Source organism: Bubalus bubalis, chromosome 18 (assembly GCF_019923935.1).
Source record: "Bubalus bubalis isolate 160015118507 breed Murrah chromosome 18, NDDB_SH_1, whole genome shotgun sequence".
Lineage (NCBI taxonomy): Eukaryota > Metazoa > Chordata > Mammalia > Artiodactyla > Bovidae > Bubalus > Bubalus bubalis.
The window spans coordinates 50,300,893-50,323,649 of NC_059174.1; the positions used below are offsets into that span (position 1 = coordinate 50,300,893).

Below are 22,757 nucleotides of genomic sequence, written 5' to 3' on the forward strand. Positions count from 1 at the left end.
CCCCAACATCTAGCCAACCTCTCCCCAGGTCTCAGGGGTGAAACGTCACACGTTTCTCAGCATTCTCCATGCCTCTCCACCCACTTAGTTCCTACCCCAATTCAGAACTCATCTTTTCCCACAAGACAAGCACACCAAGTCTCCAGTTTGCCCCTCACCCAGCCTGACAGCGACACCTCACTCCTGCTCAAAATCCCCCTCTGGCCCCCCATCAATCCCCAGAGAAAAGTCAAGCTGCTCATTGTGATATTTAGGGCCTTTCCGCCCCTGTTTCTGGCCCACTTTGCTCTTCCCAGCCAACAGTTTGGCCAGATCAGACGAGCTGAGACATGGCTCTGAGACTCACCAGTCCTCTCTTTTATTTTGCTGGCGGCACATGGGATCTTAGTTCCCCAACTACGGATCGAACCCATGTGCCCTGCAGTGAAGACTTAACCGCTGGACCACAAGCAAAGCCCCACCAGCCCTTCTTTTGTCTTCATGGGGCTGTTTGCTTTTTTCACCCGGTATACTCCTAACCCTGAATATTCATTGGAAGGACTGATGCTGAAGTGGAAGCTCCAATACTTTGGCCACCAAGTCCGAAGAGCTGACTCACTGAAAAAGACCCTGATGCTGGGAAAGCTTCAGGGCAGGAGGAGACAGGGGTGACAGAGGATGAGATGGTTGGATGGCACCCACGGACTCAATGGACATGAGTGTGAGCAAACGCCAGGAGACAATGATGGACAGGGAAGTCTGGCGTGCTGCAGTCCATGGGGTTGCAGAGAGTCAGACCAGACTTAGCGATTGAACAACACTCCAGTGCATGTTTCAGAACCCTGCTCAGTGGCTGCCCCTCTGTGACTCCCAGCAGAGTCTTTTCACTCCTCTAGGCCCGTCTACCCAACCAGGCACCTCCTTCCGTCTCAGCCCTGAGCACACTGGAGGATGAATGTCTGTGTCTAGCCTTACCATCCCCAAGAAGGCTGGAGCTCTTCAAAGCCAGAGAATAATTTACATCCCCAGTGCATACACAAATTTCCCATTCTCTTCTCAACCCCTAGATGAGGATGGCCCCTACATTGGGGACAGACACACTCAACCCCAAGAAACACGCTTCACCCATAGCCCACACAACAGCCATAGAGACCTTCTTCTTTTTTTTTTTTTTTTTCATAGAGACCTTCTAAACCATAAACTGAATCATGACTTTCCCTGTTCAAAAACCTTCCATGGATGCCTTGTGTCCCCAAAGACCAAGCTCCAAAGCCTGCAAAAGGAGGTCTGGCATGACCCCAGCCCTGTCACACCTCTGGTCTTTGCCCAGGATCTCCTCTGGGGGGCTCCCACCTCTCCCTGGAGGCCAGCTCCTCATTTGCTGCCAAGGGAGGCCTTCCTGGACTTCTCTAGCCACTGCCTTAGATTGCTGCTCCACCTCCTTATTGTCCTCAGGGCACAGCTCAAAATCACCACATCCTACACCTTTCGGTTCCTCCCAACCCTCCAGCCTCTGGCTCACTGTCTTCTTGGATTCTGTCCTAACACACAGATCTCTTAAATAATCTGCCTGCAATGCAGGAGACCTGGGTTCAATCCCTGGGTCGGGAAGATTCCCCTGGAGAAGGGAACAGCTACCCACTGCAGTAGTCTTGCCTGGAGAATTCCACGGACAGAGGAGCCTGGGGTCGCAAAGAGTAGGACACGACTGAGCGACTCACACACACAAAAGCGTCATACACTCGTATTTCCGGGCCTTTGCATGGGCTATTCTCCTTACCTGGAATGCCCTTCCGCTCTCTCCTACATACACCTCTGGTCTCAGGCATAGCCCAGGCTGAGTCAGATGCCATCTCTGAGGTTCTCACTCCCTAGGGGTGGGTTTGTTTCCCCCACTAGACTGGGAGCCCAGAACAGTAAAGATCGGGCCTTTGCACAGGCTATTCCCTCTTCCTGGAATGCTTTTCTCCTCCTCCTGGCTGATTCCCATAGGTCTTTACTCCTCAGCTCAGACATCTCCTCCAGGAAGCCTTCTCTGCTCTCACTCACCCCACAGGATCAGCTACCTCCTCTGGGCACCCCCAGGTCCGTGGGGTTCCTCCATCACATCCCCGACCACTCCAGGTTGGACTATTAACATGTTTGTCTCCCCCACTAGATTCCAAGCCCCAAGTCATCACGGATTGTTGAGGCTTGTGGGTCTCTCTGCTGAATCCCAGTGGCAAAGACAATGCCTGGTACATGAATGACTGAAAAAATGCTTTCGTTGAAGTACTTTAAAAAGAACAACACTAATAATCCTAAGACCATTTATTGGATATTTACTATGTACCCGGCACAGTAAGTACCTGCTCTCATTTAGTTGCAATAGCCCGAGGTGAGTACTATTACTATCACTACGTGCAGGGAGGGAAAGCCAAATCTTAGAGAAAGGAAGCCACCTGCCTAAATTCACAAAGCTAGGAAGAAGCAGAACGCAAATTTGAAGCCAGGTGGCTGGGCTCAAAGCCTGAGTTTCCAACAACTTCTTTCTAAATGAAGATTTAAAAAAAATTTTTTAATTTATTTTTACTTTTTTGGTCACATCCAGCGGCATGCAGGATCCTAGTCACCATTACAGATGGAACTCACGTCCCCTGCCCTGCAGTTGAAGCACTGAGTCTTCATTGCTGGACCGCCAGAGTAGTCCCTAAGTATCTAAGGATTACTCTGAACAGCCCGCACTGATGCTGTGGCTTGTAATTGTCCATCTGGGGCTGGTTGCAACTCCCCGACCAGACTTCAAGGCCTTCCAAGGCAGGGCCCAGGTTGGCTGCATTTTAGAGCAAAGGGCCTGGACCCGTTCGTGGTCAGTGGATGCATGAGGGCACAAATGAATGAATTAGCGCACCAGCGGGTGTGTGACCCACGCGGCCCCACTCACCCTCGATGAGCCATTCGCAATTGCCATTGACGCTGTAGTTGCCCGCACCATCTGTCACGAAGCCTGGAGCCTCCCGCAGCACTTGCCGCTGCCCCTTGCAGTCCCCTGCCTGGGCTCCAGGAGACAGTGGCCCAAGCACGGCCAATGATACAGCTAGCGCCGCAGCCAGAGCCCGACCCAGGGCCATCGCCGCCTCCTCCCGTACTGACGGGTCGTAAAGCCCCGGAGAGGGCCTTCCACCCCGTTTGAAGCCCTGCAAATGCGACCTCTATGGATGGGACATAGCCTTGTAGACCAGCAGGGTCCAGGAGCCGCTGAGACAGCCGTTGTCGCCGGGCTCTGGAGATGGAGGGGTGGGCCCTACAGACCCATGGAAAACCCTGTAATGGGGGTCGTTATGATCGGGGCAGACCCTTAGGGGCCATGGGAGTCTCTTGTAGACATGGGCCCCCATAGGCTAGCTGACCCCATAAACGATGTCCAGCAGTTACAGTCGCGGGCCGCTGCAGGCCGAAACGGACCTTATAGACCACTCGGGTCCCCAGTGGGCGAAGGGGTGTACAGTTCGGCGGGGGCCTACATCAAGGATGCGGGCACGTCCTGGACCGGAGGGTCCTCCGGGAGAGAACCCTCCAGCCAGAAGCGGGGCGCGAGCGGGTGCCCGGGGCAGAGTCAGTCTTCTGGGGCTCAGGCCTGGACCCCATAGACGAACTCGCTTGCTCACCCACCCGCGACTCCCGTCCGAGCCGGATGAGCCAGATCAGAGAGACGAGGGGACGCTCGGGCGAGAGCGGCCAAGGGAAGAACGCGGGGAGGACGAGAGGGAGGGGGCCTAGCAGCCGCTGTGGGATAAAAAATAAAGAGGAGGCGAGAAGTTGCAGAGACGCAGGTCAGAGCGGCCCTGGGAGGACTGCAGAGCACCCAACCCCACCCCTCCACAAAGGGAGACTTCCGGAAACTTCCCCGCCCATTTGTTCCTAGACGCAGGCGCAGCAGTGACCGCCTCGGCCGGTGAAGTGAGAATTACACATGCGCGGTGCTCAAATCTTAATCCGAACTCCTGGTGCCGGTGGCTGAGCAAAGCATCGGCCACTGGAGGGCGCTTCTACCTATAACTGGGGCAGAGATGGTAAAAATAAAGCTGTATAGTAAGAGGACTCTGCTAGATGATGATTCATACCTTCAGGGCTCTCCGATTATGGGTCAACAAAAGGTCAGGTTATGCAGGTCCCTCACAAGATACCATTTCACAGTTGGGCACACTGAGGTCCCGAGCCTGGAATGGTTCGTGTTCAGCCCGGTCTCTGAGCACTATCAAGATGTAAAAGAATCCATCTTAAAGATAAAAACTCAATGAATCTTTATTTTGGCAAGAAGGGGGAAAAGTCTTTCTGCCAAGGACCTGAGGGAGGGCCTCCGGGATGGAGATAGGGTGGGCAGAGTACGGGTCCAAGGTCACAGAGATCCAGGGGAAGGTTTCAGAGTCGAGAGTAGCTTCACAATATCTGTCCTGGGAGCAGTGGCTCGGGGTCGCGGATTCCTGGAGAGCCTCAGGCAGGGTCCCGGCGATCGTCACTGGTGTTCCGGGGTCCGGCGGGGTCAGAGGTCTCGGAGGGGGCCAGGGGGCCGGAGGTCACGGAACAGCGGGAGCCCAGAATCCGGTGCCGCTCGGGGCAGGGGCTGAGGGAGGGGACGGGGAGAGCGGCTCCCGCGGGACCGTTTGGCACAAGAGTCAAAGGGGGACTGGGCGGGAGCGGGACACTACGCACCCCTACCTGGGCACGCGGGGTGGGGAGGTTTGGCAAGGCCGGGAATGGCAGAGCCCTGGGGCCGGGTTAGAGAGGGGATCTGGAGCCCGGCCGGGGCCCGGCGCGCGGCCCATGGGGCAGGGGTGCTCAGACCGGGGGTGCGGTGCCCCCGGCCGTGTGCATGCTGAAGTACTCGGTGAAGCCGGTGTGCGGCGCCGCTGTCTGGGGCACGAGCGGCTGGTAGGGCGGCGTCGGGCCATCCCAGCTTGGGTCGGCCGCCTTGGGGAACCGAGAGGAAGGGGGCGGGGAGGCCGCGCCCGGCTCGGCCATGGTCACCACGCGGCCCCTCGGGGCCACCGCCGCCGCCACCGCTGTCTCCTCCACCTGCTTCCCGGCCTGGGAGGGGGGTCAGGATCAGATGCCGTCCTGGACCCACGGAGGGGCAGATGCAGCCCCGAAGGCCCATCCCCCTCCCCGCGATGATCCCCCTTCCCGAGGTGTGGGCGCAGGGGTCAGTCAGGGGCGCCTGGGCAGTGGGGCCAGGTACTCAAGCGGGGGCGTGGGGGTGCGCCGGGCGAACTCCGGCGGTGGCCGGGAAGGTGGGGGAGAACCGCGGAAGGCCAGCGGCGGCGGGGGCACCGCGCGGGGTGTCTGAGGGGGCGTACGCAACAGCGCCAGGACCCAGTCTGGCAAGGTTGGCGCGGGCGCCGGGGGACGGTCGCGGCGCGGCGTGGGGGCGCGGGGGTTGCGAAAGGCAGGGGGTGGGCTCAGGCGCCTGGGCGTGGAGGGCGGTGGAGGGGCCGGGAGCGGGGTCAGGTACTCCAGGGGCGGCGCCAGCAGCTCCTCGGGCGCCGGGGGCGCGGGGCTTACGCAGGAGGCGGGCGGGGGTATGGAGAAGAGCTCCGTGAAGTTGGGCACCGAGTCGCTGATGAACGTCACGTTCCCGTAGACGTGCTGCGGGAAGGCCTTGTCTGCGGATTGGCTGCCTCCAGGGCCCGGGGCTCCGGCCGAGGCGATCTGCGACGTGCGCACGTGGTATGGGAAGTTCTTGTTGGCCGCCGAAGGGCGTGTCATGATCTGGGGTGAAGAGCAGGCGCAGGTTGGAGAAGGGCTGTCCAGGCCTCAGGCTGCCTTCATAAACAGGAGCCCTAAGGATTCTCCCGTTCACTCGATACCCCCGCTTCTCTGAAACCCTTGAACTGGATTTGGCACCTCCTCTGGGCTCTCACAAAGTCGTGAGCTCTAACTTGCAGTCCGTCACTACTCTGCAGGCGCTTTCTCAGTCAAAGCCCTGAGCTCCCAGTTATCACTGAATGGTTAAGCTGCAGCATCCTATTATATCTAGTAGGATGTGGATGTGCTAAGTCGCTTCAGTCGTGTCCAACTCTCTTCGACTCCATGGACTGTAGCCCGCCAGGCTCCTCTGTCCATGGGATTCTCCAGGCAAGACTACTTGAGTGGGTTGCTGTGCCCTCCTCCAGGGGATCTTCCCCACTCAGAGATTGAACCTGGATCTCTTAGGTCTCCTGCATTGGCAGGCAGGTTCTTTACCACTAGCACCACCTGGGAAGCCCATCTAGTACAATAGTTACTAGCTTTCTGTGGCTATTTAAATTTAAAATAACCAAAATTAAACTAAAACTTTAATTTCTCAGTCACACTGGCCACATTTAAGTGTTCAGTAGCCACATGGGGTTAGTAGCTATTGTATGGGACAGCACAGATGGTAAAATATTTTCATAAACAGAAAATTCAATTGGAGAGCAACTGACAGACTCTAGAATGTTAGCTCCTTGATGGCAGGTACTTGATGGTTCTTTTCCCTGCTGAATCCCCAACATCTTCTAGAACAGTGCCTGACACATATAAGCTCTCAATAAATAATGGTTGAATGTAGAGATGTCTCCGGATTAGCTGGGAGGCCACAAGGGCAGGGACTGGGGTGACCCTAGCACTGCACATGGGAGCCCAGCTCAGTCCCTCCAAGGTTGTTGCTGAATAAGTGAACAAGGAGCTGAAACAAAGAGCGATGGAATGCCTGCTGGTGGTGGAGCTGTTCTGAGCCAATGTGAGCGTTTTTAGGAAGGAACCTGGGCGAAGGTGAAGTATAGCAGAAAGGTTACTGTGTTCTGAGCCTGCACCCCACCTCCATACACAGTTTACTGAGTATGGGACCTGCGGCACGCTGATTACACTCCCAGAGCCTCACTGCACAAAAGGAGTTGCAGTGCCTACGTGGAGAGATGAAGAGAGGGTGGAAATGAAAACCGCTGGTGCAGACTCTGGTACATGGTGTGTGCATGTGTGCTAAATTGTGTCTGACTCTGTGCGACTCTATGAACTGCAGCCTGCCAGTCTCTATCCATGGGATTCTCCAGGCAAGAGTACTAGAGTGGGTTGCCATGCCCACCCCCAGGGGATCTTCCCAACCCAGGGATCAAACCTGCATCTCTTAGGTCTCCTGCATTGGCAGGCAGGTTCTTTACTGCTAGCACCACCTGGGAAGCCCTGGCACATGGTGGGTTCTTAGCATTTCGCCTCTCTCTGTCCCTCTGTGACTTCCTGCAGAGCCTCAAGAGGAACCATCCCAGGAAAGTGAGTCTGTACCTAAGTCGGGTTCCAGGGTAGAACATGGGGAACCTAGCCCCCTCCCTCAGTGGCTGAGTATATTCCCAAAAAAGAATACATGGTGGACCCATCAAGTCAGGAGCTGGGACCCTCAGCAATGCCTATTTTCCTGTCTGGTTCCCACTTATGCCAGATCTTAGAACCCCACCACCCCTACCAATGGCCATGGAGCCTGGCAGGTCACCTCCCCTCTCTGGGCGTTAGCTTCCCCTCTCTGTTTGCCCTGGGGCTGCTCTGCCAAGTAAACAAGACAGCAGAAATAAAGGCATATGGGTGTTCCCAGCATGAAACAGGGTGGTTTGAGAAAGGTACCCACTGAATGGTTGATGGATGGATGGAAGAATGAATGAACAGAAGGACTGGACTCTCTCCCAGAAAGCCAGATAGGATGTAAACCAGAGCAAAGAAGAGAGTTGGTGTTGGTAACCCCTGCTGTCATTCAGATCTAGGCCCCCTGGAGCCCCAGCCTGACCCACCCCAGTGGCTTCTTCCTGTGATGGAGTGGCAGAGATGGGAGAATGTGAGGGGTAGCAGGAGAGTAGAGACCAAGGGGCTTACGGAAGGCTGTGGGGATACAGAAGGGGAAAGTGAAGAGTCCGGGGACCCAGGGTCAGGATGAAAATGGGGATGGGGGCAAAGAAAGAGAGTAGGGCTGGGGGAAGAGCCCAGGACACAAAAGTAGGAGAGAGGAATAGAAGAGGGTGGACTCTGGGGGATACAGTGGAACAGCCTGCAAAGACCCAGCAGGCTCTCAGTAAGCGTGTGTTGAATGCCTAAAGGATGAATTGAAGGAAATGGATCAAGCACTCAGAACAGAAATTCAGGCAGCTCAGGGGTGGATGGCCTCATGCATCCTCCACCCACTGGTTTCCCACTGCCTCCCACCCTGGATGCCCAGCCTCACCAGGAACACGCCGTGGGCATACAGATGGATCCCCAACTGGATTCCATTGACAATCTTCTCCCGGGCCCACTTGGGGATCCCGAAGTTGGCGATCAGGGCCATGACCGGAACTGCAAAGAACCTGAAGGGGAGGCAGTGGGTCTGTACAGACACCATCCCTGCCTTCCACCCTACCCCATGGCCCCAAATCCCCTGCTATGCACACACACACACACACACACGCCCCAAGTGGGTCCCAAATTGGAGGGAAGCCAGTGCGACCTTCAGAGCCAGAGGTTAAAAGGAGACAGGAATCCCACTGGCCTGGGAAATGTGGTGAGGGGGGTGGGCAAGCAGTAGGTTGAATTTAACTCAGTTCTAACCCCACCCCAAATTCTGGCACCTGATAGGAAATCAACAGATGTTTGATGACTGAATTAACATATGATAATAATAATTAAGGAATTACTGCATGCCAGACCTGTTACTAAGCATTTCATGAATACACACTCATGTAACTCTCACAGTGACTCTATGAGGCAGGTACAATTTCCATCCCTATTAAACAGGTGTGGAAACTGAGGCAGAGAGAATTTAATTGATGTGTGTAATGTCACACAGTTTACAAGCTTTAGAAAGTGAAGTAAAAGTATTAGTCACTCAGTCATGTCCAACTCTTTGCAACCCCATGGACTGTAGCCTGCCAGGCAAGAATACTGGAGTGGAAAAAAAAAAGAATATTGGAATGGGTTTCCATTCCCTTCTCCGGGGGAATCCTCCCAAACCAGGGATCAAACTCAGATCTCCTGCTGCATTGCAGGCAGATTCTTTACCATCTGAGCCACCAGAGAACCCCCACAAGCTTTAGAACTTGGATCTAAATCCAGGTAATCTGGCTTAGAATCCACCTACTTGGGACTTCCCTGGTGGTCCGGTGGCTAAGACTCCACACTCCCAAACCTGAGTTTGACCCCCAGTCAGGAAACTAGGTCCCACATGCTGCAATTAAGAGTTCACATGCCGCAACTAATGATCCCACATGCCTCAACTAAGACCCAGCGCAACCAAATAAATAAGTAAATAAATATTTAAAATGCATATATGAGAAAGTAAATCATTTAAAAGAATCCACCTACTTTACTGCTGTGTGCGTGTGCTAAGTTGTTTCAGTCGTGTCCGACTCTGCGACCTTCTGGACTGTGTAGCCCACCAGGCTCTTTTGTCCATGGGATTCTCCAGGCAAGAATACTGGAGTGGGTTGCCATTTCCTCCTCCAGGGGAATCTTCCCCACCCAGGGATCAAACCCATGTCTCTTACATCTCCTGCATTGGCAGGTGAGTTCTTTACCACTTGCACCACCTGGGAAGCCCATAACTTTACTGCTGCTGCTGCTGCTGCTAAGTTGCTTCAGTCATGTCTGACTCTGTGCGACCCCACAGACAGCAGCCCACCAGGCTCCCCCGTTCCTGGGATTCTCCAGGCAAGAACACTGGAGTGGGTTGCCATTTCCTTCTCCAATGCATGAAAGTGAAGAGTGAACGTGAAGTCACTCAGTCGTGTCCGACTCTTAGCGACCCCATGGACTGCAGCCCACCAGGCTCCTCCAACCATGGGATTTTCCAGGCAAGAGTACTGGAGTGGGGTGCCATTGCCTTCTCTGAACTTTACTGCTACGCTATGTTAGTGAAAAGAATCATAACTACTTTTTGTTGGACATTTACTATGTGCCACACTCAAAGCCCTTATCTGTTGCCCTATACAACTCTCAAGACACCCATTTGCAGGAGGTACTCTGAACAATCCCTCTTTCTGGGTAGGCAACCTGAGGCTTTTATAGTTTTTTTCACTTTGGGAAAAGAATCGTTTCCAGGTTACACAGTGAGTAAGTGGCAGACTCCGGTGACAGCCGCCTAACTTAAAGTCCATCTGCCTCCCAGAAGAGGGTCTGAGTTGAAGACAGACATTTCCGGGGAGCCGGGGAAGGCATGGACAGGTTGGGGGCCCAGCACATCTCACCAGAGGGTGTAGGCAGCAAAGAAGGGCACGTAAAAGGGCTGCTTCTCCGGGAAGTGGCGCAAGGAGACGAGCACAGCATAGGAGAACCACACGTAGGCCGCCACCTGCAGCCCAATGAGCCCGTAGCCCGCTGGCGACTCATAGGTGTACAGGACCTGGCCCGGGTCAAAGAACTGGACCCAAGGGAGAGGGTCAGTCACAGCCGTGGCCTTTGGCCCTCCTCACAGGGACCCCAGACCCCACCCTCAAATACCCTCAAAGGGCACAGAGGTACTTGATCAAGACAGAAGCAGTAGGAGAATGAGAGATGGAGATGAAAGGATAGACACAGAGAGAGAGTGAAAAGATAGAAACTATCCCTGCTACCATGGCCCAGCACAGAGCTGAACACCACCAAGTGTAAGTTTTTCTGTTTGCACCAAGTTGATGAAGCAGGTCTTATTTTCACCCCATTTTACAGAAGGAGGAGACTGAGGCTAAGCAGGAAGCCTTTTGGCCAAAGTCAAGGTGATATATAAAGCCTTAGAGAAGTCCCCTGGGGTAGGTAAGACCCTCCTCATTTTACAAAAGAAGAAGCAGATCTGGGGGTGGGGTGGGCATCAGTCAAGGTCAACCAGCTGGGAAATGGGAGAGCCAGAGTGGAGTCCAGGTCTGTGTGACTCCTGACCTTAGTCACGACACTGAGCATGAAATGTGACAGACAGCGAGAGACAGAAGGAGGAGGAGAGCCACGTAGAGAGACGGGAATGCACTTAGGGAGACAGATGGAAAGGCGGAAAACCACAGAGTGGGAGAGAGAGCCAGGAAGAACACTAGCAGACAGGTGGAAGAGGCCACTAGAAGCTTTGCGGGTGGGGAGGATGGAGCAAAGCCTGAGCTTTTAGGGGGACTCACCTCTGCCTCGTAGATGAGCAGCGCCACGTGTGTGAGGGTGTACAAGGTCATGTAGACAGACAACTTCACCGAGCCCGAGTGGCTGATGCGGCCCCTGGCGACAGGCCGTGAGGGGAGACAGCAGGGGTGGGGGCCGTCAGAGAGGAGGGGGTGGCTACCCCCTCCCCCAACCCAATCTCTGCCCTGCCCCCCTGCCCAGCCACCCCATCCCTGCTGTGCTCCCTCCCGCCCCAGGATGGGCACCGTGTCACCGTGAATCCCTTCCCCAGAAGGATCAGCATCAGCAGGAAGATGAGGAAGCTGGAGGAGAAGAGCAGCTTGGCTGGTAGAAGAAGGAGAGGGCAGCTCAGATGCGGGGCTCTGCCGGGGGAGGAGCCCCACACCCTCCCGGGCCCACTTCTTTCTCACCCAGGATCTTCAGACTCTCGTTGCCAATGCCATCCGTGGCATACTGGCCCCAGTAGATGCAGAAAAATAGGAGGCTCAGGACTGAGGAAAGGACAGACACCGGCTTTAGAGCATCACTCTTCCCTAGCACTGTGATCCAGATGACCAGAGCCCTTCGTTCATCCCCATCAGGATTTAGACTCTACTCCTGCTGTCTTCCTGGGATGCTCTGAAGTCCAGACCCCCAGCCCCTCCTCCCTCAGACCCAGGAGTCCAGATCCCCAGCCCCCCTCCCTCAGACCTAAGAATCCAGGCCCCCAGCCCTTCCTTTCTTAGGCCTAAGTATCTAAGCCCTAAGCTCCTCCTCTCATAGAACTCAAAAGTTAAGATACTCTAAACCTCACCCTCCATTCCTGCTGCAGCCATGAACATTTTATAAGTCGTGTGAAGCAACTGACGACCTTTCAGCAAATCTAGGAGGAGGATAAGGGAAGGCTGTACACAGACAGGTTGGCTGCCCTCCAACCTTGTCCCCCCTCCCCCATCTTCCCTCTCCCCCCTCGCTCCGCCCCCGCCATGGGCTGGACTCACATCCAAAGTAACAGGAGAGGAGGAAGATGAGGATGAAGATGAGGAGGAAAGTCACATCGGTCTCCAGGATCCCTGCCAATTTGGCAGAAGGAAACCCTGCAGTCAGGAGGGGTCTTCCCTCAACAGGCTCCCAGTTCTAGGTTCCCACTGAGATGCTGGGTCCCCAGGTGCTCACCAAACTCATCAGCAGAGAAATGCCGCGTCCAGAAGGACTTGCCGTTGGTGAGGACCATCTCATACTCCAGCTGCAGCCCATCTCCCTGTGGGGAGTGTGGCGGCCTAAGGAAGGGGGGCAGGGGTAGCCCTGGGCAGGGAAGGGGTTGGCAGGAAGGCAAGGAGGAGAAGGCCCCGGCCACTTACACCACACTTGCTGAGCGCGATGTACCACCACCTTTCACGCACCGAGCGGAAGCTGCGGCCACTGGAGCAGCTCAGGTAGCGAGTTCCCTCCTCTGACACCACCTGGGGAGGAGCGCAAAGGCTGAAGCCTGCCTGGACCTGGGCCTTCAGCACCTGCCCATTCCCCCAGGCCGAGCCCATACCTGACAGCCTGACCAGGCATACTGGGTAGTGAGGTTGATGACCTGGTTGTTCTCTGGCCTGATCACTGACTCCTTGGCCAGGCAGTCCTAGGCAAGGACAGGGATGTGGTCACTCCTTGGCCAGCTTCAACCTTGTCCCCCCACCCCCACCTTCCTCACAGACTTCACCTTGTCCCCTGCCTTGTACACGGCTGGCCACTGGGATGGGTCGTCGAAATAGAGGAGGATGTTCTGACAGCACCTGGCCTGCAGACCCAGAGATGTGGGGAGTTGGGGAGCTGGGGTAGCCCTTGCCTTGGGAGGCCAAGGGGGTGTCCAGCCTCAGCATGGTGAGTGATTGGGGAAGGCTCACCTCAGGGTATCGGAAACGGAAGTCTAGTCGGCCATAATCCGAGAGGAAGCAAAATCTCGTCAGGAACACCCAGTCCTGGAAAAGGGGCCCACTCAGACTTTCTTCTGAGCCCCTTGAGAACTCTCCTTGACTCCATAGTCCCCCCCTCAACTTTTCCTCCCTACCCTGGAGTTCCTGGTTTCCTAAGAAACATAAAGGGGACCAGGTCACCTCCAAAATTCTTCTGTTATCCTTTCACCTTGGTTCCAGGATTCCTGCTTCGGATGTCCCCCAAGTTTCTTCCCCTCCTTTCAAACACTTCTCCCATTTCTCAGGTGCCAGAGAAAGCCTGGAGGGCCAGGTCCCCATCCTGGACATCTTTTGTCACAGACACACACACACACACACACACACACTGGACATCTTTTGTCACAGACACACACACACACACGACATCTTTTGTCACAGACACACACACACAGAGGACATCTTTTGTCACAGACACACACAGACACACAGACACAGACACACACACACACACACACACACACACACACACAGTGGTCCCAGAACCCATCAGATGCTGGGGAGTATTCCAAATAGCCCCCTCTGGGTCCTGAGCAGGACAGTGAACTCAGGCTCTCTTGCAGTGAAAAGTGCTGTCCCTTCAGCACCACCTCGGCGTCCCCCACCCCCACCCCAAACTCTGACTCTCCCAACCCCGCCCCGCTCCTCGCCCAACTCTGACCTCAATGTCCCTCCTACAATCCCCGAGGCTCCTCTCTACCCCCGGGGCCCCCTCAGCCTCAACCCAGACCCAGTCCCTCATCACCCTTGGCCCCAAGCCCCCAGGCTCTCAGGGACCTTCCGGGAGGGGCGGCAGGGGGCGGGGCGGCACCTTCCCCCTTCTCTCCCTCTGGTCCCTCGGGGGCCCGGCGGGTGGCAGGGGAGGGCCGGGCGTGCTCACCTCCTTGGAGCTGAGGTTGCCCCGCACGTACTTAGCCCGGGCGCGGGGGGGCAGCGGCAGCATTAGGAGCAGCAGCGGCGGCAGCAGGCGGCGCAGAGCGGGCGCGCGCGGGGGCTCCATTCCACCCGCTCCGGCCCCGGCCCCGGCCCGGGTTCCGCTCCCGCTCCCACTCCGGCCCGGCGACGGCGGCGAGAGCGCGCGGGCCGGCTGGCGCGCGGCCCCGATTAAAGGGGCCGCTGGGCACCGCGCTCCCTGCCTTCTCCTCCGGGATTACCCAGCCTGGCCCCTACCCAACCGCCATGGGAAGGTCCGCCCCTTTCCCATCCGCACCACACCTCTCCAGCCCCAGTACTCCCCTTGGGTAGTCTCCCTGATACCTCAGGCTCCTGGTGTCCTAAAATGAACTCCAATGCACTCCCCCAAGTCGAGCATCCTCCTCCAGGCTGCCATCTCAGGATGACCCACAACCCCCAGGGCCCAGCTCTGTTTTGACCTCCCCTCAGTTTAGCTCCCAAATAGCTCTTTCATTACCCATCCCCGCCCCCATGACAGCCAACACCAGCTGTGGCCACTCCAGATCCCATGCACCCTGTGAAGTTCCTACAGAAACACAGAGGCAGAGTGGGTAAACCACCAGTTCTGGGTCACACAACTCCGAGGTGGTAGAGAGCCCTCAGCCACAACCACTACTGCCTGACCCTGTCCTGTCACTGCTTACCAGGGTGTGAAAATCAGTTGCCATGAGGCAGAGGGAGTGGTGTTACAGGAAACCCACAAGCAGACTCTGAAATCAATTGCTTGGGTTCAAATCCCAGCATTGCCATAAACTTCCTAAAAGACCTCAACTAAGTCACACCTGTGTGATCTCCCAGCCAGTCCCCTACACCCTGGCACTGACTTTACGGTTTCCCTGTGGGCAATGGGGAGCCCTGGAAAAGCTTTACAGAGTACAGTCCAAGCCCCTCCGCTTCATTTTCCCAATCAGATTCCAAGACATGTTTAGCTTCATCCCTCCCCCTCCACGGAAGAAAATTTGCTGCTCCTCAAAATATCATTTAAAAAAAATTTCCAAGTCAAGAGGCCAAGCAGGAAACATAAGTGGGTGAAATGGAGAGTTGACCCCACAAAAAAGGAGCCTCTGCAACTTAGCTTCAGCCAGTTTTCGACAGGAAGGAGAGTAAGTCTGATATGCCAGTTTCTCTGCTTTCATTCTGTTTTTTTGTTTTTTTTTTTGAGAGAGAAGCCAGAAAATTTTTTTTTTAAAAAGCTGATTTGTAACAGTAGATAATTGATTCAAAAATGTTAAATATATTGTAGACCAAAGAAAAAAGTCTGCCACTACATCCAGGCTTCATCTGCCATTCCTGCCCTGATCCTGCCCACACACTGTTCTTGTGCCCACCAGACCAGAAGCCTCTCATACGCAGAGCCCAGAAGTGATTCATGCTAAGTCCCAGCATGGTCTAGGGATATAGGCAGAATGGGCCTTACACGTGCTGTTCCACAGAGGAGCATTTCTAGATTGCCTGGAATGTTCTGTTTCTCCTCTACTAGCAAATTTTTACTGAACTTGAAAAATACAAGGGTCTTTTGTCAACTCCTCGTCAGCAGAGTAGAGTCACACTCCCTCCTTGGACTCCCCAGCCCCTGGACTTCTTTCTCTTTCAGATGCCACAAGGGCTGAAACTGTGTTCACCACTGTACTGGGAGTCCCCTGGAGGAACAGCCTCAGTCTCATTCACTCTGGAGCCCCAACATCACCAGAGTCAAGCACAAAGTTGGCCTTAGTGGGTGGATCTGTTAGACTGACTGGAGGTCTCTGGGCTGAGGATGGTGACAAATGACAGTACCTTCCCTTCCACTTTGGACCAGAACTCAAAGCTAGGGAAAGCTGCTGTCCTGAGCCAGCCACTCACTAAAAATCAAGAGGACTGTGAAGAAGACACTTTATTGAGGTGATCAGAGTTGGAAATTCCTGCCCCCAACCCAGCCTCAGCCTGTTCAGTACAGTCTCATGGGTGGAAAGGACCAGGCCTCTGGGCTGCTCTGAGCCACCATCCAGGAGAGGCTGGGCAGCGGTGCTGGGGGGCTGGGGCTCCAGTCCAAGGCAGAACTTCGGGGCAACAAGGGTGATGGTGGCTGGGGCAGGAGTTGTGGTGGGCCAATCCCCCAAGGCCGGGGAGGAGGCGGTGTGGCTACCAGCCAGATGCTTTTCAGTAGATCAAAGGCTGTTGGGGGGCCCCAGGCTGCCCCAGATGGTGAAGGCAACGAGGATAATGGGGGTGGCCAGGGACCTTTCGGTGGTGCCAGGCTCACTTGGTGCACAGTAGGAGTGCTGGAGGTGGGAGGCATGGCAAAGGTGAGCTCCTTTGTTCCCTGCCGCTGCCTCTGCCTCCCCTCCCCTGGGGCCTGCTCAGGACTGTTGATCCAGGAAGGTGTCATTCTTTGCCTCTTAAGGGCCCCAGGCTCAGTCCCTGGCACAGAGGAAAGAAGCATGAGGGACAGCTGAACAAGAGCAGACAAAGAAAAAGGGAGTTTAGGAGGCAGGAGATAAGCTCACCTGGCAAGTGTGGCTGGCAGCCCCGGAGCACCAGGGTAAGGTCAGGCACACAGCCATGGCAGGCCTGTAAAGTGCCCACGATAGCATCCCTGGCCTCTTGAACTAGGTTTCTCCTAGGGAAGGCTTGTGGCAGAATCAGCTGACATTGCAGCTCCCCCAGCAGCTGCTCCAAGTCAGGGAGCTGTGGGGGACTGGGGGGGCCTGGGCCCGAGCCTCCAGGCACCTGGTTTTCCTTGCCCCTTGACTGTAGGGATGGTTGTTGGCCCCTGCCTGGGCTTGGGGAGGACTTGGTGGTGAGTGCAGGGGTGCCCGACTCCAGAGACTCACTGCTAAGCAGCCGGGCCACGTCCAGAGATTTCACCTCATGGTTGAAGAGACCCCGGTGGTCCCGGCTCAGGCGGCCCTGGGTTATGACCACGAGCTTGGCAGCAGTAGGGGCAACAGAATTCTGCAATACCATATGTGGATCCCGACTGGCCACGGGAGGGTGCTGATAGGTCAATGGCTGCCGGCTGCCTGCCAGGGCCTCGTTACGCTCCCGCCTGGTCTTCCGACGGCGGACACGACCAGGCTTCTCCGGCTGCTGGAAAGGCTTGGGGGCTGGCTCCCCGGGATCCATGGTGCCCTGGAAGATAAGGACAGGATAGTCATATGAGAAGAGATGGTTTGGGGTGAAGTGGGAGTACTATTTAGAGACTTAAAATGAGAGAAATGGATTGGTAGAGAGCAATCGGAAAAGGTTTGGTCAGGGAAAGATGAGGGAAAAGGCAGAGTCATAGGGGCAGGATGGGGTCAAGGGAGTCATGCTGAATGGGAAGATCTGTCAGAAGATAAAGGGTTAGATGGAACGAGGATGTGAGGAAATCATGGATGAGGGATGGGAAACGTATCATGATACTGGAGGGATCTGGTGACCAGATAGGGACTTTGGACAGAGGAGAAATCCAGGGGGAGAGGAAGTACTGGAGAATGCAGAAAGTGGAGAGAGATGGTAGCAAGAGAAAGGCAGGAAAGAGATTAGAAGTTGGAGAGACAGAGTAAGCCGGCAGGACAGAAAGGGCAGCAGAGGAGTTATCAGGGACTGGGGCCTGGTCATGGAAGGGGCGTAGACCTCAAGGCTGGGTGAGGCAGGTGAGGTAGGGATGGGGGTACAGTTGATGAGGATAGAGCGGAGGAAGGGCACCTCACCTTCTCCTATCCCCAACGAACCCCGCCCCGCCCTGCCCACTCCACGTGGCTGTGGGGGACAATGGCTTCTTTTCCGCGGTGACCCCAGCTCTCTCGATGCGCCTGACGCTCTTCCGGGTCTCACACAAGGCCTCCTGCACGCACGCACGCACGCATGCGCGAGCCCCTCCCACGCCCTTTGGCATCCAGTTCCGGAGAGTCACAGGCCCAGAGGCACGTGCCAGCTGCCCGCGGTGCCGGTTGTAGTCCCGCCCCTCCCAGCCTCACTTTCAGAAATCTCTTTCATTTGTCCTAAGCACCTTCTATCCACCTTCAATCTACCAATTGGCCTAGGTCCACTAGGCCCGCCCCCTTCCTCAGTGCTGATTGGTTTAGACATCTATTGGCGGATTTTCTCTGTAGAGCGGCAAGGTGCGACGAAGCCAAAGGGGAGAAGGGCCGTTGCAGCCTCTATATACAGCCAGTCCCCACGCAGTCAACCTGGTTTATCCCTAGGGAATCAATATAGTGTCGTCATTTGGAGCTAGGCTTTAGAGCCACACTACCTAGGTTCCTATGCCCAGACTGGCACATTTGAGCTCTGTGACCTTGGCAAAGTATGCAACTGCTCAGAGCTTCAGTTTCCTAATCTGTAAAATGGAGTTGATAATCTTCTCCTTCTTATAACTGCTGTAAGTATGAGTGTGTGTGCCAGCATCCAATTTGAAACAGCACTTGTTGACTGGATGCCTCTAAACTTTCCCACTACACTTGTCCCCCTCAGTTCCCCGCCCCCCCACCCCACCCCGAGGCTTGCGGGATCTGTTCCCTGACCAAGGACTGAATCCCAGCCCGGGTTGTGAAAGCCTGGAGTCCTAACCACTAGTCCACCAGTGAACCCCCCCCCCCCTTCAGACTCTCAAATCGAGCTATACCAGGGTTTTCCCCATACCCTAATAAGCTATATTGTGTATTACCTGGTAATATTGCTTGTCCAACCTTCATAATCTTACAAAGCCAAACGCCTTAGGTACTACTCCTAAGAAATCCTTCACCCTCAGAGTCCATCTCTTTCTCCTCCCACAAAGGTCCCCTGTACCTTTCTTAATCACAACCTTGATCCTTCCCTCAGTTGTGTGTCTGGAGTCTGCCTCCTCCAACATGGCTAGATGAAGGTCAGAATCAGACCTATTCCTTTAATACTCATTCAGCAAATACTTGTGAACAGCCACAGATAGTACTTGGTACTCTGAGTCAGGCTCTGTTCCAGGCAAGTGGATTGAGGCAAAACAAACATAATAAAATAAAATGCAATGCATCTCTGTATCTCAGCATCAACCTTCCTAGAAGGAATGAATAACTATGAAGGTCTCATTTGGAAGTGGAGCTACAGGAACATGATCAGGATTTTTAGGGGGTGGGACCCCGCCACCTGGTCCCCCAGAACAAAGAGATCTGGGAAGACTTGAGGTCAGATTAATTTGGGGCAGGAGGTGGGAGTCGGCGACCTTAGATGACCTTGGCTATGGATGTAGGTTTCAGAGCCCAGACACACCCAACTGAAGTCGGTCAGCCATAGGTTTAGGGAGGGGAGAGGAGGCCACAGATCTGTAAGGTGAGCTGCGCGGGAGGGGCGCCAAGCTAGACTTGGCCCTTGCAGCATCTCTAATTTCCCTTGTCTTTCTGCATCTTCTACTACCCTCTCTGCAGGGTCAGTGATGTCTCTATTGCTAAGACATACAGTTTAGCTATTATGTCACAAAAACTGGTGGTTTTGAGCAGGGGAGGGCCATGAGCACAGAGGCTCACTAAAGTCCCAGCACTGCCTTAAAGTGTCGTCTTACAGCTGAGCCGCTAATTTTCACATTTTGCCATCCTCCTTTTCTCTCCCCTACGTCTGAAGAAAATGGGTGCGCCCCTTCCTGGCCAGGTGCGTAGGAGCCACCCCCTCAAGGGATCCAAGGAATGGACTCGTCCACTCACTCCCCCACCACCACGTGAATGAGTGACACACATAACACCCCAACCCTGGCCCCTCCCCACACTTCTCGCCCTACAGCAAATGGTTTCTTCCCCCAGGACTGGCGCTAGATTTTCCCCGCCTACTCTCGGCCTTCAGGTATTTCGCTCCTCCCCGTGACGCCTGTAGGGTGGTTTCTCCCCCCCCCCCCCCCCACGGTATGCTGGATGGTCTCGCCTGCCCCCACGCCCCCCGGTGCCTGGGTGCGCCAGCCGCCGCCGCGGCCCGAGAGAGCGGCCGGAGCAGGAAGCGCCGGACGAGCCCACTGCGCGGTCGCCGTGGGGAAGCGAAGGTTCCCAATTCCACCTCCCCTCCTAAGTGAAGGTTTCCGCCCCGGGAGAGGGGGCGGTACCCGGGAATCCGTCGCGCCCTCCGCGGGAGTGCGGGCTTCGGGACCGTCCATTGTTGCCTGAGGGGTAGGGGTGGGCGTGGCGGCGCCACCTCCTCCCGGAACACTCTCCCGCCGACCGCGCTCGCTCGTCCTGCAGGAGCGGAGGCGCCAAGATGAGTGGAGACGAGAACCCAGCCAGCAAGCCCACGCCGGTGCAGGACGTGCAGGGCGACGGGCGCTGGATGTCCCTGGTGAGCGACCCCGCCCGCGATACTCCGGAGTCCGGGGCTGGGGGCGGGGAGAGCGGGGAGACTTGGGAGAGCAGCTGGTTCGCGCCGCTCTCGCTAGGAGATTGGGAAACTAAGGGCAGTTGGGGTGGTGCTGCCTAAGGAAGCGGGGTGGGGCGGGCACCGCGGCGTGCATGCCATTGACTCCCCTCCTTTACGTCCCCAAAGCACCATCGGTTCGTAGCCGACAGCAAAGATAAGGAACCCGAAGTCGTCTTCATCGGTGACTCCTTGGTCCAGCTGATGCACCAGTGTGAGGTGAGGCCGGTCCCTCTCCTTCTGCCCCACCCAGGCCTGTGCCTTCACCGACTCTCCTGGACCAGAGCCCGGGCCAGGCGGTGTGTGGGGTACTCAAAATACGTAGCACCAGACACCCAGAATTTCTGTATGATGTGCCACGTTCTACTGAGAAGGAAGTGTTGTATCCTGGCTTTTTGTCATATTGGGTTTGTGTATAGTGAGACTTAAAATGAGGCTTCTTGCAAGAAGATTGCCTACCATGAGGTTCTTTGTTTGCTTAAATTAGCGCACAGCCCTAATGGATTTCCAGAAAGCTATAGTTGTTTCCACAAAATGAAGGTCAGTAGGTCTCTACTAAGGGAGCTCAATTATTCTACCTATTCACTAAGAGATGTTAAACCATGACTTTCCTCAAAGTGAAGCTCAACTGGAATGCTGTTGGTTTGATGCCTGGCTCAAGCAGAATGAGTTTTTGTAGAAGGAGTCTTGCTTCTATGGGGATTCATGAAAGTGAGACTGTGATGGGTTTGCGTACAGTGATGTTTGACCATATTGGGGTTTGTTTAAGGTGAGATTTAACCAGACTGCTTTCATAAAACAAAGATCTAACATGATGACATTTGGTTAAGCTTTGGATAGAGAGCGGTGGTCCGTGCTGATGATGCCCCTGTGCCCACACCACTTCTTGCCCACAGATCTGGCGGGAGCTCTTTTCCCCTCTGCACGCACTTAACTTTGGCATTGGCGGTGACAGCACACAGCATGTGCTGTGGCGTCTGGAGAATGGGGAGCTGGAACACATCCGGCCCAAGGTGAGCAGGGCTTGGGTGGGCAGCCAGAGCCCCCTCAGCCTGCCCCCCACACCACTGCTCCATCCTCTCTTTCCACAGATTGTGGTGGTCTGGGTCGGTACCAACAACCACGGGCACACTGCAGAGCAGGTGACTGGGGGCATCAAGGCCATAGTGCAGCTGGTGAATGAGCGGCAGCCCCAGGCGCGGGTCGTGGTGCTGGTGAGAGTGGGGAGGGCAGGGGGAGGAAGAAGGGCTGTGCTCTGGGACCCCTTCAGGTGTAGCCACAGCTGCACGGCTCTGGGCAGTTCAGCTCAGAGCAGTGGCTTTCAGGCAAAATCTCATGTTGAAGCTTGCTGTGCCCATCAGAAGGGCTGTGGCGAAGGACATATTTGGGGGCAAATAGCCCCTTTTGTCCAAGGGACTGCTGGACACTCGGAAGGTCGCTCTGTTGTGTCTGACTCTTTGCGACCCCATGGACTGTACAGTCCATGGAATTCTCCAGGCCAGAATACTGGAGTGGGTAGCCTTTCCCTTCTCCAGGGGATCTTCCCGACCCAGGAATTGAACCAGGGTCTCCTGCATTACAGGAGGATTCTTTACCAACTGAGCTATCAGGGTGTTGAAAAACACGAAACACTTAAATAGCCAAGAGTGGTCAGACATTCCCAAGGTGAACCTAGCTTCCATTACTTCTAAAAGGTTCCACGTCTAGAATGAGGTGTCAGGACCATAGTTTGGAACCTGTGTTTCCAAAACCCCCATTTTCCCATCCCTAGTGTATTCTGGAGCTTAGGACTTCCTGATGGGGGACAGAGAAATCTGGCACAGAGGAACAGGACACCCAGATGCTGGTAGGATGCCTCCTCACAACCCCTTGTGCCTTCCTCAGGGCCTGCTTCCTCGGGGCCAGCACCCCAACCCACTTCGAGAGAAAAACAGACGGGTGAATGAGCTGGTACGGGCAGCACTGGCTGGCCACCCTCGGGCCCACTTCCTGGACGCAGACCCTGGCTTTGTGCACTCAGATGGTACCATCAGCCACCATGACATGTACGATTACCTGCACCTGAGCCGTCTGGGGTACACACCTGTTTGCCGGGCCCTGCACTCCTTGCTTCTGCGTCTGCTAACCCAAGACCAGGGACAGGGTGGTGCCCCCCTCCCGGAACCCAGCCCCTAAGCATCTGTCTTCCTACATTAAATTTTCATTTTTCAGTCTCCCATGTTCTGCTTTATGGCCAAGCCCATGTGGGTATCTAACTCCGACATCTATGACCCTGCAGCTCTGCCCAAGGGAGGCCTCACCGGTCCATCAAGGTATTCTGGTCCGTGTAGTCAGGCAGATTTCTGACATCACAGTAGTGCTCCAAGCAGGCACTGCCAATCAATAACCCACTAGGTGAAACTGGTTTGCTAACATGACCCTGTGGCATCAAGGTCAAGCAAGAATTCTGGGTGACCCAGCAGT

General features: G+C 55.4%; 4 protein-coding genes across 18 annotated transcripts in view; 1 reads left to right on the forward strand and 3 right to left on the reverse strand.

Annotated features, from left to right (window-relative positions):
- The window catches only part of MEGF8 (multiple EGF like domains 8), a 40,851-nt gene extending 37,052 nt beyond the window's left edge, over positions 1 to 3,799 (reverse strand). The window contains exon 1 of one of the 2 annotated variants that reach the window (XM_025269162.3): positions 2,903 to 3,799. In XM_025269162.3, coding sequence (XP_025124947.3) covers positions 2,903 to 3,089 — 187 coding nt within the window. In that variant the 5' untranslated portion in view covers positions 3,090 to 3,799. The remainder of the gene's footprint in view (positions 1 to 2,902) is intronic. The other variant, XM_044931297.2, reaches the window with a different exon arrangement.
- Positions 3,800 to 4,238: 439 nt separating this feature from the next.
- Positions 4,239 to 14,085, reverse strand: TMEM145 (transmembrane protein 145). 7 transcript variants are annotated; one of them, XM_006041238.3, is made up of 15 exons: positions 13,891 to 14,084; positions 12,945 to 13,019; positions 12,761 to 12,838; positions 12,593 to 12,679; positions 12,453 to 12,512; positions 12,226 to 12,310; positions 12,051 to 12,122; positions 11,864 to 11,932; positions 11,481 to 11,561; positions 11,316 to 11,394; positions 11,073 to 11,166; positions 10,179 to 10,351; positions 8,183 to 8,303; positions 5,521 to 5,727; positions 4,239 to 4,582 (listed from the first exon to the last, which is right to left on the reverse strand). In XM_006041238.3, exons 1-15 carry the CDS (start codon positions 14,008 to 14,010, stop codon positions 4,502 to 4,504), a joined length of 1,482 nt encoding a protein of 493 aa, XP_006041300.1. In that variant the 5' UTR covers positions 14,011 to 14,084; the 3' UTR covers positions 4,239 to 4,501. The 7 variants fall into 7 exon arrangements, with proteins under 7 accessions (XP_006041300.1, XP_025124948.1, XP_006041298.1 ...); XM_025269163.2 differs by having other exon boundaries at positions 12,411 to 12,512; XM_006041235.3 differs by lacking the exon at positions 4,239 to 4,582 and adding an exon at positions 4,657 to 5,046 and having other exon boundaries at positions 12,411 to 12,512; positions 13,891 to 14,083.
- Positions 14,086 to 15,819: 1,734 nt separating this feature from the next.
- Positions 15,820 to 20,117, reverse strand: PRR19 (proline rich 19). Of its 5 annotated transcripts, none has more exons than XM_006041242.3 (3): positions 19,990 to 20,117; positions 16,451 to 17,075; positions 15,820 to 16,364 (listed from the first exon to the last, which is right to left on the reverse strand). In XM_006041242.3, the coding sequence occupies exons 1-3, from the start codon at positions 20,038 to 20,040 to the stop codon at positions 15,892 to 15,894; spliced, it is 1,149 nt and encodes a 382-aa protein (XP_006041304.1). In that variant the 5' UTR covers positions 20,041 to 20,117; the 3' UTR covers positions 15,820 to 15,891. The 5 variants fall into 5 exon arrangements, with proteins under 5 accessions (XP_006041304.1, XP_006041307.1, XP_044787245.1 ...); XM_006041245.4 differs by lacking the exon at positions 19,990 to 20,117 and adding an exon at positions 18,595 to 19,469; XM_044931310.1 differs by lacking the exon at positions 19,990 to 20,117 and adding an exon at positions 17,660 to 17,907.
- Positions 19,612 to 22,507, forward strand: PAFAH1B3 (platelet activating factor acetylhydrolase 1b catalytic subunit 3). Of its 4 annotated transcripts, none has more exons than XM_006041241.4 (6): positions 19,612 to 19,736; positions 20,126 to 20,219; positions 20,424 to 20,513; positions 21,191 to 21,307; positions 21,386 to 21,508; positions 22,179 to 22,507. In XM_006041241.4, the coding sequence occupies exons 2-6, from the start codon at positions 20,142 to 20,144 to the stop codon at positions 22,467 to 22,469; spliced, it is 699 nt and encodes a 232-aa protein (XP_006041303.4). In that variant the 5' UTR covers positions 19,612 to 19,736; positions 20,126 to 20,141; the 3' UTR covers positions 22,470 to 22,507. The 4 variants fall into 4 exon arrangements, with proteins under 4 accessions (XP_006041303.4, XP_044787246.1, XP_006041302.1 ...); XM_006041240.4 differs by lacking the exon at positions 19,612 to 19,736 and adding an exon at positions 19,774 to 19,929; XM_025269167.1 differs by lacking the exon at positions 19,612 to 19,736 and adding an exon at positions 19,943 to 19,961.
- The last annotated feature ends 250 nt before the right edge of the window (positions 22,508 to 22,757 follow it).

Bases quoted from the DNA above. Each gene is read 5' to 3' on its own strand.
- TMEM145 (XM_044931306.1), bottom strand. From the start codon at position 14,010: ATGGAGCCCCCGCGCGCGCCCGCTCTGCGCCGCCTGCTGCCGCCGCTG. The intron at 10,352-11,072 runs GTGAGTCCCCCT...CCTTGGGTCCAG, and splicing joins TGCTCATCTACGAGGCAGAG to TTCTTTGACCCGGGCCAGGT. The intron at 5,728-8,182 runs GTGAGGCTGGGC...TCTTCACCCCAG, and splicing joins ATGCCCACGGCGTGTTCCTG to ATCATGACACGCCCTTCGGC.
- PRR19 (XM_006041242.3), bottom strand. From the start codon at position 20,040: ATGGACGGTCCCGAAGCCCGCACTCCCGCGGAGGGCGCGACGGATTCC. The intron at 17,076-19,989 runs GTACCGCCCCCT...CTTATCTTCCAG, and splicing joins AGGGCGCGACGGATTCCCGG to GGCACCATGGATCCCGGGGA. The intron at 16,365-16,450 runs GTGAGCTTATCT...CCTCTGTGCCAG, and splicing joins CTGCCAGCCACACTTGCCAG to GGACTGAGCCTGGGGCCCTT.
- PAFAH1B3 (XM_006041240.4), top strand. From the start codon at position 19,805: ATGGTCTCGCCTGCCCCCACGCCCCCCGGTGCCTGGGTGCGCCAGCCG. The intron at 19,930-20,125 runs GTTCCCAATTCC...CTCGTCCTGCAG, and splicing joins GTCGCCGTGGGGAAGCGAAG to GAGCGGAGGCGCCAAGATGA. The intron at 20,220-20,423 runs GTGAGCGACCCC...ACGTCCCCAAAG, and splicing joins ACGGGCGCTGGATGTCCCTG to CACCATCGGTTCGTAGCCGA.